Source organism: Falco biarmicus, chromosome 3 (assembly GCF_023638135.1).
Source record: "Falco biarmicus isolate bFalBia1 chromosome 3, bFalBia1.pri, whole genome shotgun sequence".
NCBI classification, from domain to species: domain Eukaryota; kingdom Metazoa; phylum Chordata; class Aves; order Falconiformes; family Falconidae; genus Falco; species Falco biarmicus.
Genome location: NC_079290.1, coordinates 102,474,957 through 102,492,498, shown reverse-complemented (window position 1 = coordinate 102,492,498; position 17,542 = coordinate 102,474,957). Strand labels below are relative to the sequence as shown.

The window sequence follows — 17,542 nt, the reverse complement described above, 5'->3', positions numbered from 1 at the left end:
ATTCATGTAACAAACCATATACTCTTCTCATGGACTAAAATATTCCTGATTGCTTCTGAGTTATAAATGGAAAAGGCACTTCCCAACTGTCACCTTGCATTTGCATGCTGTGCATGCCAGCATCAGCTGCAATCCTTACAAATCTGGATTCATTTCACTTTACACCTGAGATTAAGAAAAAAGCAACTGCATTTCTTTTACAGCTTGAAGAAAAGCTCTTGAAGCTTTAAGATGAAGCATTACTGATCCACATTTTAAAACACTATTATTTTATGTTATATAAAAATTATATAATGTTGTTATTAAATGTTATTAAGTGTGTTATTAATCATTAACTAAGTTTTACACCCTCTTCACATCCCCAAAATGTATACCAAACTGTCAACAAGCTACAGTGTCTAAATAACAGCAGCTGAACTCATCAACTCATCCCTTCAATCGTCTTATTCAGGAACATCACACAAACCTGTGCTCCCACTGGAAACTAAGAATGTATCTTAACCCAAGCCGAGGAGAACACCTAGGAAGTAGCACACCTGCTCGAGGCAGGGGACTGCTTTTCAGCTAGCATATACCAATGCCTTTTAGTTTTTAAGGACAGGCAATATTTCCTTCTGTTCAGGCCTCTTCCTGCCCTAGTGTTAGTGCATCACAAAATCTTCAGTTGAAACAATATGTCTATTACTTGGAATGAAACTGTTAAGCACATTGTAGTCACTTAAAGCTGCATTGAAATTAATCAGGCCTATTTAAAAAAAAAAAACAACAACAATCAGAGGATATTCAAGGTTTAAATACAGAAAAACCTTTCACTTAAGTTGTTAGTACTTGTGATGCAGTCACTAGTTAACATATGGATCTTCAGCTCAAATGAGTCATTAATTTCACTACAGAAATGCTGTTGAAGCATCTTCCAGTCAAATACAATGTTAACTCGTTCCTCTGCCATTAGAGTGAGCAATTGAACATTTCACTCCCGACTGGTTCTTTGGCTTAGGAGTCATACTCTGAAATTGAAAATTGCTTGCTCCAACAAAATACACGTCTCAGTAGAAGCAGAAAACATTTAACATCATTAGACTGAAGGCACCCCCAGCAAGGCCAAGAGGAAAGAAAGATGTGCTGGGGCAGGAGGGAGCTTGAAGACTAAATACAACATTCAAACAATGATATTCACCCTACTGAGATACTAAAGTAAAACCTTAATCCAGAAGAACTCTACTCATTATTTCCCTAAATCCTTAAACATTACTTTTTCTTCATTAGAAACCTCAGGTGCTCACAACATGATCTGTAAGCTGCTGCACATCATACTGAAATAGATGCTAATGACCTACCTCATACAAGACAGACTGAGTCACAACATAATTCCCATTTTCCAAATTCAAGCATAATTCAACAGGCAGATGGACCTCTGTAAATTTCAGGGAAGGCAGATTACCTACGTAGTCAAGAGTCTTCCCTACACTCTACCACAATAAATTCCAGGTTTAGAGATTAAGGAGGCCCTGAAAAGTTTCCTAATAAAAAAAAAAAAATCAAAGCAAATATCTCATTCTCCTAAAAGATCTGGAATAGGCACCAGTGAGCAGGTGCAAGCTGACTCCAGCTGGACACTAAGATAGCAAGGTGTAAGGCAGAACAGATGGAAAGGCAAGGCATATTAGCACTGACCTTGTCTATGCTGGTACATGGCACTCAGACAGGCCCAAAGAGATAGCAGGTACAGACAGCAGACAAAAGGAAGGAAAAAGAAGAAAGAAATAGTACCAACTACATGAAAACAGATGCACTTCAAGCTGAAAGCAGCAAACCAAATGAGACTTGGGTATATATTGTACTTTCTTTGCACTAAAGAAGAAACAAAGGAAGGAAACAGAAGTTTTCCTAAACAAAGAGAGGTTTCTTATATATGTCTGAAAAAAGGAAATAATCTCTATCCAGTGACAATTCATGAGTTCTGCAAATTCTCCAAGTAAAAGAAAAGGTGTTAATAGATAAGAAAGCACAAAATGCATCAGGAGGCCATATTTGCTGAAGGATCTTCTTTTATCAAAAGTAATAAAAAGTAGTAAAACCACCAAGAAGTTTAGAAAAGCCTAGTCACTGCCTAGGTTCCACTAACAATTATTCTGCCAAGCTGCAACTTGCCATACAACACTTCAAACAAAGCTGCAGATACAAGCTTCAACTCGAGGTACCTCCTTGCAGCATCTCCATGGAGTAGCCCTCTAATACAAAGCGTGATGACAACCACTTCCTGGCACCCAGAAAGAGTCATCTTTCCAGAATGAAGTAAAAAGTTTCCTCTGACAAGAAAAATTAAGATGACTTGCAAGGTCACAATAATTTCTTAGTAGCCCAGAGTGCCAACGGAAACAAGCAACATTGTCTATTACAACACTAACACAGAGGGGAACAGAGTTCACAGCTCTCACTCACCATTTGCAATCAAACGGGACAGCTTTTTCTTGTTTTTGAAAATAAACTTTTCTATTATTTAATTATACATAATATTATATACATGTTATAATTATATAATATAAATATACTTTAATATATTTATAAATAAAACTTATCCTTGAAGCCTTCAAACGTAGAAAAACACTTACTTATTTGAGCATCAGAAGGAAGGTATCAGTAATCAGACAGCTTAGAACATTCAGCACAGCACGAGCCAGAGAATTTAAAACCAGCAATTGTACTCCACTAGATAAATTTAAGCATATACCAATTCATAAAATATAAGTGTTTACATTCAATTAGGCTTATAAATAATCCAAAAACAGACTTCCTTGAAGATTCTCAAATAAAACTTGAACTAAAATACTAGCTAGTTAGTACTTCACAGATAAGTACCTTAATATACTTTTCTTCAGAAGATAATTAGCATGTTAATAATCTTTAGTCTCTAAAATATATTCAAAAAGTATCAACCTTTTCCACTATGATGAGGTCTCCAACTTGTATGTCTGAACTCTTAACTTGCACTTTACCTTAAAAAAAAGAAGAAATGTAATCAACTTAGGCAGACATCAATAAAGAGTCACAAGAATATAAATCCCAGAATGCAAGTTATACTTAAAGACATTACTGTTTGGTGAAAATGTTACAATTTATACAAAATGGATCTCTGATGAACACATTAATAAATGGATTTCATCTGTTTGAATAAATAATTCACTGGTTAATAAAAGTCTAAAGTTTTGTAACCAGTTAGCTATTGTAGAAGTATTAAGAGAAAAAAACACGTGAGGAGGATGCTCAAGTCTGATCTATAGTATCAGTAACAGAGTTGTAAAATTGGAAAAAACGAGTCTTTCATGTCTCCTACTAGACAGCACTTCTATTTCTGACAAGCCAAGAGTGGTTAGGCTGGCAGCCATGGAGCACTCACACACAGGAGTTGTTCGTCACAGCCCAGTTACCAACAGGTAGCTTTGCTTGGCCACCGCAGTTACTTATGGAATTGGCACTGCCTGACACTTGCTGGCAATTACGGTGGGAAAGGTAAGTCTCACTGAAGTCAGAAGAAATGCTTGAAGATTTCATTTCAGAAAAGTAAAATAGCAAGAGCTGAAACAGGGTTTTCATTCTCTAGAGCTGCCCATTCAGTAACTGCTGTGAACAACTCATTCAAAAACACACAGAGCACACATACCAATTTAATTTCTGTATGTTCTGTAGGGTATTAAGACAAGTTTTAGCGTCCTTATTTCGTTAATGAATTTGACAAAAAACTGAGACAGAGAGGTTAAGCTACTGCCCAAAATGAGTTGTTGTTGATACTGTTAGAATTCAGGAGTTCTAGTCCCAGGTCCTTGCTGCAGCTCCAGAAAAAGTTGCTTCTCTGAACTAAAAACAACCAAAAAGACCCCCTTGCAAACAAACAAGTAATGACATAGGGATATCCTCATCCAAGATGTAACAGGTGATAAATTCAGAACCTGTTAACTCAGGATATAAGCACATACATATTTACACAGCCTGGTGAGCTGAAACACACACCCATATGACGTATCTTTTCCCATCAGAAACACTATCGTGATTCAAGTAGCAGGTATCTGATCAGCAGGAATCAGATGACAAGGATGTCAAAGCATGGTAAAGTGCTCGGGTATTAAATAAAAATCAGACTGAACTAACTAGAACTGAAGACCCACAAAAGCACAGGATGACCAGCAATCGGTATGGAGTTTAATAAAAAGTATTATAAATAGCAGATTTCTCAATATGCATTGTGTCATCTCTCAAAGTTATAATAAGGATAAAACAAAAACTAAGCTAGGTTCTAAATCCATGAGATCTCCTCCTTCTAACTCTCAATCAGCAGAGATCTGGCAGTTAACCTCAAAAAATTCCTATACTTACATATGTATCTGTCAAAGGTAGTAGGAGTAATTATTTTCAGTACTTGCTCTTCAAAATTGCATTTCATGCAACAGTTGTTTTAGGTTTAATTCAGTCAGTAAAAAAATGTATTCCTATGGCTAATTTTTAATACATTTTCCATAACATTAGCATGTGTAAAATGTGCAATGTCAAGAGAAAAATCAGAACTTCTGTTTGGCACGTCTGCAAAGTTATTTCTGAAAGGCAGTCTTTGTTACTGATAATGATCTTTTTACACCAGTTCATTATTTCAGTTGCCAAACACACCTCCCCCCCAAATATACAACAAATCATATGTTCAGTCTGACTCCTAGCTCTGCCATAACACATTTGTGAGGGTGAAGGGAGTAGCAGAAGATGAAGGTATAAAAAGCTGTAGCTAGAAGCATTAGCAGTTCTCTACAGGACTTTCAAGACGCCTATGGAAATGAGGTTAATGTCAACCTCTCAACAATTTTTTTTTTTTTTCCAATCTAAACAAAATAATACTAAAGCTCAACCACTAAAATAACAGTCTGATACCAAATCAACATATTTAATCTGCTTAACTGCATGAGCCTGTGAATTTTCTTTATAAATTCTCAAGTTTTGACTAGAGGTGAATAGTACATACCAGAAAAACATTATAATGTTTACTTTGCTTGCTATGTCTGTTAGCTTTACCAAAAGGCTAGCATTTCCTAGTTTATTTTCAATTACTCCATTAACAATTTTCAGCAGTTTATCAGTGTGATAACTAAGTCAATCAACTGATTATAGTAACAGCAGCACAAAAATCCTAGCATCAGCTGCATCAAGTCTCAGATATACATCACCTCCGCAGTCATGTATGACCAAAACCATTCAGAAACACAAATCAAATGCAACTACTAGCAATTTTATCAACTTAACCAAATTTTCCACAGTCATGTTCTAACAGTATCTACAGTAAAGATCAAAAGACACTAAGTGTCAGAGGACAAGAGAAGGTAAAACGTTCATTTGCAACATGATGTAGGGCAGACAAAAAGCAAAGACTCCTGATGCTGAGCATACCAACAGGACCCCAGACTGCACCTCTGCCTGCATGCAGGCTAGCAACCTGGAAGTTTCACATTAGGAATTGAAAAGTTTCCTTATCAGACTGTTTTCTAGGTGGCTTAGTACGACACTGCTGAACACCATCCTTATCACACACTAACGTGCCTTGCTAGAGCATCCTGTGTATCCCCACACAAAAGGAAGGGGCCTGTGGCATACAAGACAATTCTACAATGAAGCTGAATGGCAGGACGTAGTCCATTAAAAACTAAATGGTAAAACATCGCAGTAATTCAGAAAGTAGCTTAAAATTTTGAAAAGTCAACAAATAACACTTTCTTTTAGACTAGCAAAAATGAGAATCATTAGATACCATTTCAGAGAACATTAAAATAATGCTATACTACATCTTGGTGAAGATGCATTTAGAGAAAAACAAGACACTGAATGTTATTCACTGCATAAATTATTTTTGTAAACTATTTTTTCCTCTAAAACCATCTCCATAGCAAAATACTCTTCACCATCTGTGTAATTACCAATAAAAAGTCCAAAGCTGTCAGAAGTGGCTGCGCATCCAGACTTTATAGTCCACCACGGCGCAAGGCTTTCGCCTAAAGCAACATATAGAATTATGCAGAACTAGAACATCGAAACGTGTCTGTAGTAATTCATTATACTCCCAAGATAAAGCCTTTTGAAATTAACTGCAATGATTGGAAAAAACTAATAAATAGCTCATATGTGCTAACAAGTATTTCTCACAAAAAAATTAAGAACTAAAGTAAACAAAATGTATCAGAAACGACTTTGTTTCTTTTTATTTAAGAGTATCTCCTACCTGAGTGCAAGCCACTCCTGAAACACCAGTGACTTCTGAGAGTAGCATTTCCAAATTCTTTACAATTTGATCGTACATCTTACCCATGGTACCTTTGAGTATGTCTGAAATCCTGCTTCTGGAGTTGGTAACAGAGCTTGTCTCTAACCCAGAAATACAACTCTTGAATGAAAGGAGTCAAGCATACACTGTATGAAAGTTCTACCTAGCATCTACCAGCCTTAGTTCTCAGCATAATTACAATAATCATAATAAAATGTGGAGCTGGGGCAGGCAGCGGGCAAAAATTTCAAGCTATGGTGAGTCCAAGGTGAGGATGCTGACCCTTCAGTGCAAGCGCTGTCCTTCAGTCCTTTCAAACCCCAGCGCACATAGTGAACTGAGGTTAGTCTTTAATCACCAATATAAAACCCTAGAGACAAGCTTCCTTGCTCCTCTTCTCTGTGTACCATCTCCTCTTATGCGAAATGGAAAGTCTTCATCCCTTCTTACCCAATCTCCTGGATGCCATAAAAATGTGGAAGAAAACAGTCCCCTTGACATTTCCTCTCTTCTGGCCTCTTTTTGAAATTCTTTCTTACATTAAAATTTCAAGTTCTGTTTCTGCTGTTTCTTACTGCTTCCCTAATCAGATAGATCAAATTGATACAATTCTTCAAAAACTTAACTGCTCCAAATCTTTTAAATACTAGGAATTAAGTCATTGGTGGGTTTGAAATATTGCAGGCAATAAAGACCTAATGCTGAACCTCTAGATTCAGAAATAAGATTGGCATTTTTTAATGCAGTGGCTTTTTAATAAGCAAAAGGACAGCTTGGTCTTCAGGAGCTGAAATTCTAGTAAGATGTTTCAATACAGATTTCAAATAACTGCAGAAGAAAAATAGTACAATAATAAGACACTCTGACAAACATCTTACTTTAAAAGTTGCAGATAACATAGGTATAAATGATTGAAAACTGACTGCCTCTTGAAAGAGACCATTTTGCAATTTAAAAAAAGGTCAACCGAGATATAAACTCAGTAAGGTGGCATTTTAGGAACAAAGCAGCTCCTACTGCATAAACAGAACTTCAAAAGTAAAAAAAAAATTAAAATTATAAAAATTCAAATCACTGTAGCTCTCAGACAGACTTCTCAATTCTCCAATTTTAAAGGAAACATACTAGCTCTCACACTTTGTTCTTATCTATAGCAGTTATCGATAGTTTCTCAGCTTCACACAGTTTTGGCACATATTTTCAGCTTCACTACATTCTTAAAAGACCCTTTAAGGATAAAGGAAAGGGGGTAGTCTTTCACATTTGAAGCTTGGATGGAATGATTTCATTAATCTCATCTCTCCTGACATTCATTTTTAGTTTTGCTTTGCAGGTTGCAAAGTGAGAGTTCTGCAATACTTTGAAAATCACGTTAAACATCCTGAGATGAAGTGACAGATCGTGCCCCTTCTGCCATTCACAGCTGTGACTACTGGATTTAGTTATTTTCTTCTTGATCTTTTTCCTCCAAGACTTCAGTAACGCTACATGGGCAAACCTAACTAGGAAAGGCTCAGGGCAGGATTGCCAACTTCAAGAATGAGAAGGGAAAAAGAATTAAAATGGCTTTAAAATTGTATTACCCAATTGGCTTTTGGTAGCTTAGTGAATGAGATAACAGCCTGTTTATGAACTGGAGGTGATTCTTCTGCAGAACAGCAGCTTTTTTTGCACGGTCATTTAGCTCATCATACCTAAGTGGACGAGGCAAGAAGCCGCGTCCAAAGTGTGATGGTCCCTTAGGAAGGGTAAACAGAAGTCCTCCCAAACCTGCATGCACAGGTCTAAAGTTTTTTTCATTCCAGTTTCTGTTCTACAAAGGGATATGCAGGTGAGCTCCTCTGAAGCAGAAAAAGGCAGTTAAATTGACAGGATCTTCAATAGCAAGATAATTTCAATTCTACAAGCAGATACTCTTCCTCCCTCCAACTTTAACTTGCATACTCTATCAAGGACTTGCAGACTTTTATATGCAAAAAAGGAAAGTAGATTTTGCAACAAACATCTCAATAAAAAGATTAAGACAGCAGAATGCACGATAACCTGAACAACTGAAGTGACTCAATACCATAATCTAGGAAAGTACACCAGGGAAAAGCTTGATGTGAAAGATGTGGGGACAGGTACACTTGACTTGCTCACAAAAAAATTCGATACGTTTACTGGATTTGCATGTTTCATCGCTTGCCACAAAGGCTGAAAAAGTAGAAACCATTCAAACTGCACACGTAGCAGGCTCACCTTCTTGACAAGTGCAAAGCTACACACAAGAAATTCACCCAGGGATGACTGAAGACTGAGCCTGGCCATGTTACATGACACACAAAACCTACACAACACTGAATATGTCATGGATCAGAATTAGTCTATGGACATTAAGCTGGCCATTGCTGCCTAAGCACAATTAAGTAACACAACAAGTATCCCATACTCCCTTGATTTCTTGCTCACAACAGCTCATTATTACCAAAAAACCCTAAGACTTACTGATCAGAACAAATATTATTCAAGGTCTTTAATCACTAAAAAGACATTTTAAGTCTTCAATATGAAAATATGAATCAACCACCTTCAAAACACTGGTACCTCTTACACTAGCAACATGCAGGTCGTCAGACAACACTCACATGTTTCACCTGGTTAGGGTTCATGAAGCTAAGAATGACTCCACAAAGTCAACACTATTAGGCAGTCAAAGACTTCCTGATTTAAATCTATCTCAATGCTGTATAAAAAGATTTTAACTGACAAATCAGCCTATCCAAACTATCTTTATACAAGTAATTAATCACAATTCAAATCCCAGTAGCTACTCTTGCTACAAATACATTTGTTTCCCTATGGTAAAGAAACAATTTTGCAAAGCGACTAACTAGAAGTGACTAAATTCTCACTTATATCTTCAATAAATGGAACAATTAAACAAAGTGTAACACTGAACCTTGCTAACTTTAAGTTCTCCTACTGTCCAATTTAAGCAAAGGCAACCTGCTTAACCTCTCTATGTCAGTTTCTCCATCTTTGAGATGGAAAAAATAACTATTTTGAAGAAAAAGACTAAAACCTACACAAGTCAAAAATCACTGAGGGGAAAAAAAGAAAAGATGTTAGAGCAGTATAAAGTGCAGTTCCACTCTGAAAAGTGACTCTTACAAGAGTGGCATCGATTTTCAGACTTTTAATTAAATCAGTATCAAGTTTGTTCATTCACAAGTAACAAAGCCTTCTTTCTCCAAACCATTAGGCTGTAGGTCAGTATAGTAAGCCTAACCGAATTCTTTCACTTGTAGAGTACTGCCAATACTAAAAATCAGGTAGATTATATTGAAATTTATTTATAAATAAATAGTTTGCAGAAGTGTAGTAATTTATTGGTTTCCATAGATAAGTTTCTAAATCCTTCTCAAATCCTCTAAAAATCTTGGTCTAACTTTATCATAGCAGTAAGTCCCATTTTTTGCCTCAAAATGATACCTTTCAGTTTCAGAATGTCATATTATGAAAGAACCCTGTATTATGAAAAAGGTGCAAATTATCAGGTATTCATAATTTAACGTATGTATCTGTGGCAATTTTTAGTACAGCTTAACTCTTGAGTGGGGACTGCAATAATATTTTCATTCTTAAAATTGGCCATAACTCAGAACATTGTTAGCTTGTAGATCACACCACTGTCAACATGGGATTCAGAGTTCATTGTAAGCAGAGAACTTGAATCTGTACTTCTGTGGAATATCGTGGTCTTCAAAAACAAACCCCAAACACACACCACAAAACAGAACAAAACCCAAGTATGAATTCATGATGGCACTGACACCAAAACCCGAAAGTCAAAATAGACCTACATGTTTTTGGGTAAAAGCCAATCTCCTCTTTTTAAAAGGGGCATTTTTAAGGCATCTGTTGAACAAGTCACTGTTCCCTACATGTCAGTTCCTGGTATAACTGCTGGGCTTTACCTATATGCTATTTTTAAATTCCTATTCCCTATTTAGAAAACAGCTTCATCAAGGTGACAAAATCCTATTTTAATTTGACAACTTCCTTATTTCTAGGAGAAGCTGCAAAATGAAAAGTTCCTCAAATATAATTAACCTCATGAAATATTTCATATACTGGGAAAGAAGAAATCAGGATTCCAAAATTTCCACTTAAATGCTGCTTAAATGCCTTAGCAATTTACCAGAAACTCCGATATTAACTCTAAACAAGTGAAAAAAGGAGCACAAAAGGGACCAAACTTAGCTCTTCAAAAAGCAAGTGTCAGTCTTAATATTTATGTCACATTGGGAACTATAAACCACACATGTGCTTCCAGAACTATCAATTTCAGATAGCTAACACTATTGCTGCATATGGTAGAATTGTACTACCTATTTCAGTGGCCTACCATAACAGATCTAAAAAATTAATAAACCAACTAGCAGGATTACTTACAGCTTTGAAAGAAAAGCCATTAAGAGTCCATTTCTTTACAGACTGTATTAAAGACTGTAAAGATCTGGAGGCCAGCAATGCAACCCTTTGTGTTAAACCAATGATAGCTATCCCATCTGCAAATTTCCACAGTGGTATGTCTAGATGTTGATAAAGCTATTTCACACTGCCAAGGAAGGGAAGAATGACAGGCAAATATTCCCTACAGTTGCTCCCTTCTGTATGCAAACTCCAGAAAACTATGCAAGCCTCCACGCTGCAAGGAAGCAGTATAACCTCCTCTCAGCTGCTAGGTTATGGCATCACTAATGAGACTGTTGCCTGTTTACTTACTTTCCAAATACTTTAAAAAACGGGTAAGATTTCAGACAGAGCATAGCTGTGTCATGTTACAATCTTCTCATCCATTTTTTTCTGGAGAGACTATTATCCAGAGCTACTCCAAGAGTTTAGTTTCTAATTAAGACTAGCAGATCTGGTGAGGTTACTCTTCCCACTGACTCTCAGAAGATACTCACCAAGATATACCAAAAAGTGCAGCGAAATCTCTGTTGGGAATTGTGCACACAATTTACACTTGGCACAATGCACGCCCTATACTCTAACTGCTTGAGATGCAACTTCACATTCCTTAACAGCTTCCCACTGTCTAGAACTTTTGTGCCAAGGAAAAACCTTTACAGAGACTTCCCAGGATATTGTAGCAAAATAACTTTTGAGGGTAACAGCAAGGTCATGTTGTTTTGTAAGGTTATTCGTTACAGATAGACTTGATCATAGAAAGGTGCCAAAAAATAATGGATAACCTATTAGGTGCACTGTTCTGAATCTAAACAGTAAAATGTGCTAAGCAACATGGAAGAGGAGAGGAGTGCTTATTTTCTTCCTCTTATGCTCATGTTTAAAATTTACAATATCCTACCAAATTTAATTGTCACTTAACAGCTGAAGTGTTTCTTTTCCTCAAAAGCCTTCATGAAAAACTGTCAAAGGTTTTGAGACCATAAAAGTCATAAATGTGTCTTCTACTTTTATTAACTTCTGGAAAGAAAACTGGCTGTTCCTACTGCATGATCATATAGATTTCAAATTATATGCAAAAATCGAAGTAAGTATTTTTTATACCAAAGCTGACTCACAGTATGTCTTCCTTTTCTTAAGCACAAATATATCCACCAGGTTTGAAAGGCTCTAGTGAATTTTAATTAGATCACATTTCTTAGTCACTGATCCCGTATTTCCTATATTCACTTGATACATAGATGACAGTGTTGCCAAGTTACTGTTTGATATCGATTTCAGAGGAGAACTGCACTTATAAGTAATAGTACTAAACAGCAGAATGCTTCAGAAATATACACAATTATCTACAATTATATACATTATATGTATATATAAAATATACACCTTTCCTTTACAAACAACAAAAGATTTACACTACTTAAGCAGATCAAGTTTAACAGTCATATTTATCTGAGGGAAATCAAGCACTTCAGTATCAGTCTCATTCTGAAGAGTGCAGCCCGAGACTATTAATTATTTCTTTGAACTGAAAGTCTGTAAATTTCTATTTAAGAAAAAGAATAAATATTTTAAGGATTTATACAAATGGTTTGCTAACCTCGTACTGTCAGCTTGCTATATAACTGTGAGTTCATCTCCTTGTCTCTCTTGTAGCGTCGAAATTCATCAACGGCTTCCCGTACCACCGTGACCGTCAAAACAAATCCCTGTTAAAGATATAATGATGCAATTCAGAATTCTCAAAGTGCTAGAATAGAAATACACAAGTAGGAACATTTTATAGAGTAAGAACATGTGTTTAGAATATTTACTTTTTTCTCATTTGGATTTTAGTGTTTTCTTCAATCTGTTAAAATAGTATCTTGGTTTAGTCAAAAAAAAAAAAAGGGAGAAAATCATGTGTTATACAAAACCAATTAGAGTAACTACATCTCCAAATACAGGCGATTTAGATATAGTTTGAAATGTAAAAAATTAAAATGCTTTGGATGAGCTAAAGACAGTCTTTATAGTTCAATAAGCGTATTTCTCTGCCTTCCACAATTTTAGGGCTTTACCAAAAACATTTAAGAAGTCTCCCATTCTAGTGTTGAGTTCACTGCCTTTTTCCTAACAGACAGAAATGAAAAGGTAAATGGATGGTTAGTTTAATTAACTTTCCCATCTTAAATGCAGTCATTTACCGATACATCACAAACACTGACAAAGAAAAAGGTTTGGTTTTTTTTCCAAAAAACTAAGTATCTAAATGCTTTGGCTGCTACTTTCACAGGACAGTGTCGCCACAGCTCCTGCTGGAGGTGCAGTGTGCTCCCAGCCACGGTGCTGGTCTCTGGCCACAGAAGACGGTAAGCTAAAAAATACAGAACAGTTCAGGGATAAGCATGTAAGCGTTTGCTCTCTCCCTTTCTAAACCTCCTCAGATACAGCCTTCTGGCTTCTTCAACTCAAGTTGTCTGCACATCAGTGAAAGGGGAGTAAAATTTTTAACAGTAAAGGGATCTTATTAGATTAAGAAAGACTGCTAAAAAATTCAAATATTCACAAATCCTCCAACAGACAAGGTTCCATCTAGCTTTAGACACCCACCAATACTTTCCTTCTATAGAAGAAAATTGATACTTTTTTGGACTTTTCTTGCTGAAGTCTGACAGTTTGCCAGCACCCCCCTAACCTCCCAGCAGTGAGAAAGGAGTGAATGTGTAGTTTTCCTAAAGGAGTCTTGACGAAAATTCTCCTTTTCAACAGCAAGGGCTGTTTTGCTGTTCCAGCCCAAAATTCCAAGGCTTACTTTGCTGCAACCTTAAACACTTCTCATTTGTTCAGGTTTACATTTGCTACAACAATTATAGTAGAACTACAAAGAACAAAAAGTGCCTTTGCAGAATGGATTCCTTCCCGCTCCCAGGGCACAACTGAATGAGCACCAGAGTTTTCCCCTTTTCTGGCAGCAGCATTTTCATAAGCTTTGGCAGTATAGATATTTTAGCAGCATAAAAAAGGCACTCTTGAAGCACCTTCAAATATATTTTCCATTTGCACATATCTCATTAACTAGATGGTAATCAAAGCACAGCACACAAAGTGTTAATTGCAAAAATTTACCCTAGCAGTCACTGTATCTTGCTGGGGAGCTCTGTACAGCTGACCGTGACTATAAGGAATGATTTAAGAAACCCATTTCCCTTTTTCCTCATTTGCTCAAAGGAACTTAATACTCTTCCAAGGGGGAGCTGAAATTGTGAAGCCAATCTTATAAAAAGAAAAACCACCTGTCATCTTTCTTTAACTGTAAGCAGTTAAATATCTTTAGCATACTGCTTACAATCAAACTTGTATGCTTTACATCCTCTGCATGTTGGACTTGAAATGAGAAGGCTGTTCCCTACTGTGTGAAAGAAAACAAACCAGGAAAATAGTCTTGTATGAAGAACTCCAGTGCTTGATTTAAGTGCATAATATCTGTTGTAAAAACTGCTTAAGTAAAAAATAACAAAGAGCCCAAAAACACACACAAAAAGCCCAAAAATACACAAAAAGCCCAAAAACAAAAAGCCCCCACATACCATCAAGAAACCCCAAAAACCTGGTTTTAAGTATTAAGCTGTTCCTTTAAAATCTTGTGAGAAAATAGAAGACAAGTCATAGCTACTCCTCTGATTATTACTGAAAATTTATCAGCAGTTACGTTCTCTTAAAAGAAATCAAACTTAACTGTTACGCAGCAAAGACGGCCCAATGGGTTTGACTTAAATGTTTTATATTTTCAGCACACATACTGAGCCTTACTCAACACCCATTTAATCTCTTCTACCTGGAGGCTGTCAATCATTACTAGAAAGGCTATTCAAGCAGAAACATGCGAGTTCAGCAGAAAAGGGTACCACTAGCACTAACTGAGATGATGTATTTTCAAGCTGTATGTGAAGCATCACTCAAAATATCCTTGAGTAAGACACACACTACAGACAACAGATTACCAGCATGTGCAAAATAGGGTGTTTTCCCTCTTCTGTGGGCAGGGCTGAGATGGGGTAACATTCTAGGGGATTCTTTCCCTTACCACCCCACTAACATGTAAAGCTGTACACAGCACTTCACTGTAAAGAGACCAACTTCCAGACAAGGCTGACTTCTGTCTTTTCTTCCTGGGTCAGTGACAAAGAACTTTGTAAATATCCATTTCAAATCCCACTGTTGAACAAGCTTTTTGACTTGGAAGTGGGTTTTGTCACAGCAGAAGCCAAAAGTTGTCTGGAAATAGCGGTGTGAAGAAACCTCCAGGCCAGTCTCTCCCTTCATCAATACTTAAAAGGACACATGTTGCAACAATTAAAACAATGAAATCAATCCAGAATATTTACTCTATTGACTTGTTAAGAACGACCTTTACTCAAGCAGTCAGCACGTCACTGTTCCTCTTGAGTACCACTGAGAATAAATGCTACTGAAAAAAAAAACCAACAAAACATTTTTTCCCCCTAAATTTAGAAAATAAAGCATTTGTTCCTCCTGCCTTGCTTTTAAACCTGGGGCGGAGGGTCCAGGAGGAAGATGAAAGACAAGGTAATGATCTGGTTACAAACAAGAAAAGCATTCCAAATCATGGGAATATAGCTGGCAGACTACCAAAGGGGCCTCCTCTGAAGAGAACACAATTTTCAAACCTTAGGAAACCTGAGTCAGAAGCAACTGGTTTGAACAGTTTCCCAAGAAAATACTGCAGAGGGCTCAATAATAAAGAGACATATTGAAAGGGAGCCAGTGCAAGTGGCAGGGCGATCAATTTAGAAAAGCATGGTTAATGAATAACTTATTTTCAAGATGCATTTCCCTCCTGCTTTATCCATGGCTTAAACTATTTTATCTCAATTTTTGTGAAAAGGACACTATCAAAACCAATACAGAAGGAATGAAAAAATTTACGCTTTCAATTCTGACCTTGCCTGAAAATATAAAATAGTGAGTAAATAACAATAAACTGAAGGAAATTTAACACCCAAGTTGCCTATGTTACCAAATAAGGTTTTCTACTAGCTGAAGGTATTTTTTTTTCCTTTTTTAAACATCTTAAAGCGCCCGGCAGCCAGAAAGGAGCACTACTCGCTCGGAGCAGCTGGTTAACGAAGCGCCCTCCAGCCTGCGGCGCTGTCCATACTGCGGGAAGCATCCTACCTGTTACACGCTTCGGTCATTGTAGTTCACCAGACACATATTTACAAAATGTATGTATACACGAACTTTGATCTGAAGTTAAAAAACCCCGAACTTCTAGTTAATAGTATTTTTCTGTTTACCAGAGGAGCCCAGTACGTGTACAGGTAGCCTATTTTCAATGCTGGTACAAACTGTGAGCAGGACACGATGAGAAAATAGAGATTCAAGAAAAACTTGAACTGTTCATATAAAACCTAAAATGAAAAACACAAAATAGATAAATGCCTTACAATTTGTACCCATAATGTACACAAAATTCACTTCATGATAGTAGATATAAAACTGTTATTTGGCATATTATATATGGTACTATTATAGTACTATTTAGCACAATATGCTATAAAACATCACAACCTACTACATGCACTATATTTTAATATTATACTGCTATTTTTGTTGAGAAAAATCCTTTGATGTTAATGCCTCTTTTCACTCTGAAAAAGCAATTTGCTAGACACTTGATATTTTGAAACCTGGACAATGCATACTCATCAATCTTTCCAAATATTAAATATGTATCAAAATCACCACGCAAAGATTTGAAGTTTTAACAGTAAATGGAATTCAGATGTTTGTAGAAGCATCCCGCTTTTATCCACAGTAGTTAGCTTTATGTTTGTGAATGAGAAGGTTTTGAAAATGTTCTTTTTTATATAGCATCAATTAAAAAGCAAAATAAGTTTGTATCTGAACTTTCATTGCTTACATTGTTTTCATTTTTAATTGCTGAAGCTCTTCTTCCTAAAAATATAGCATTAAATCTTCATTTTTCCTTCAGCAGCAATACTTAAATTCCATGTTACCTGTCTCACAGTGTCTTTTTGTCTTAAAAATGTTCATCTCCTGGTCTTCAATAATAATTTTTAAAAACCCCAAACATTAGCATCAAACAAACAGAAGCCATTTACAGAAACATTATCCTAGTCTGCGTCATTCGAACTTCTACAGAGGAACGAGCCAAGCAGCCCAGGCACTGCTGCCCTGTGGCGCCGCACGGGTACCCCCACACCCCAGCCCTGCCTGCAGCACACCCAGCAAGCCGGGCACACCATCACTGCGGTACTGCTGCTGGCTGCCTCCCTCCGCACGCTCCCTCCTGCAGGGCTGGGACCTCTACAGCTCAGCTGTGTCCTTTCTTAAGTCCTTTGGTTCTCAAAGGGACAAGGGCTACCACCAAGTCAGACATACTCCTTCAAACGTACCATTCCCCACTCTTCTTAAAAAATTAGTGAAGCTACTCAGTAGTCAAAAATAAATGTTAAGGAAAATAAAGCTCTACAGAAAAGATCCAGGGAGTAAGGTGGTGACACAGCTCTCTATCCAAATGGTTATGGTGTGGAAATCTCAGAATCAGGCAGTATTCTTCAGTCTCCATAGTAGGACAAGCCTTTTACAAAAGCAATCACAGTTTAAGTTTCAGAAAGTTTAAGCTACGAAAAATTTATAATAGAATAACATGAGCTTTTGAAGAATGCTCAGCGTTAGGTTTCTCAAAAAATTATTTTGCAATACATTTTGGTACGTATGTTTATTAATAAATCAAATGTTTTGTCTAAAGTCCAAGGTAAC

The 17,542-nt window shown here is 36.7% G+C and overlaps 1 protein-coding gene across 3 annotated transcripts in view; it reads right to left on the bottom strand.

Moving 5' to 3' along the window:
- ATP9B (ATPase phospholipid transporting 9B (putative)) overlaps positions 1-17,542 on the bottom strand; it is a 167,936-nt gene that overhangs the window by 122,796 nt on the left and 27,598 nt on the right. For 2 of the 3 annotated variants that reach the window (XM_056330216.1, XM_056330217.1), the window contains exons 4-6: positions 16,054-16,167; positions 12,354-12,462; positions 2,938-2,996 (exon numbers count right to left, since the gene is read on the bottom strand). In XM_056330216.1, the coding sequence (XP_056186191.1) occupies positions 2,938-2,996; positions 12,354-12,462; positions 16,054-16,167 (282 nt within the window). The remainder of the gene's footprint in view (positions 1-2,937; positions 2,997-12,353; positions 12,463-16,053; positions 16,168-17,542) is intronic. The other variant, XM_056330218.1, reaches the window with a different exon arrangement.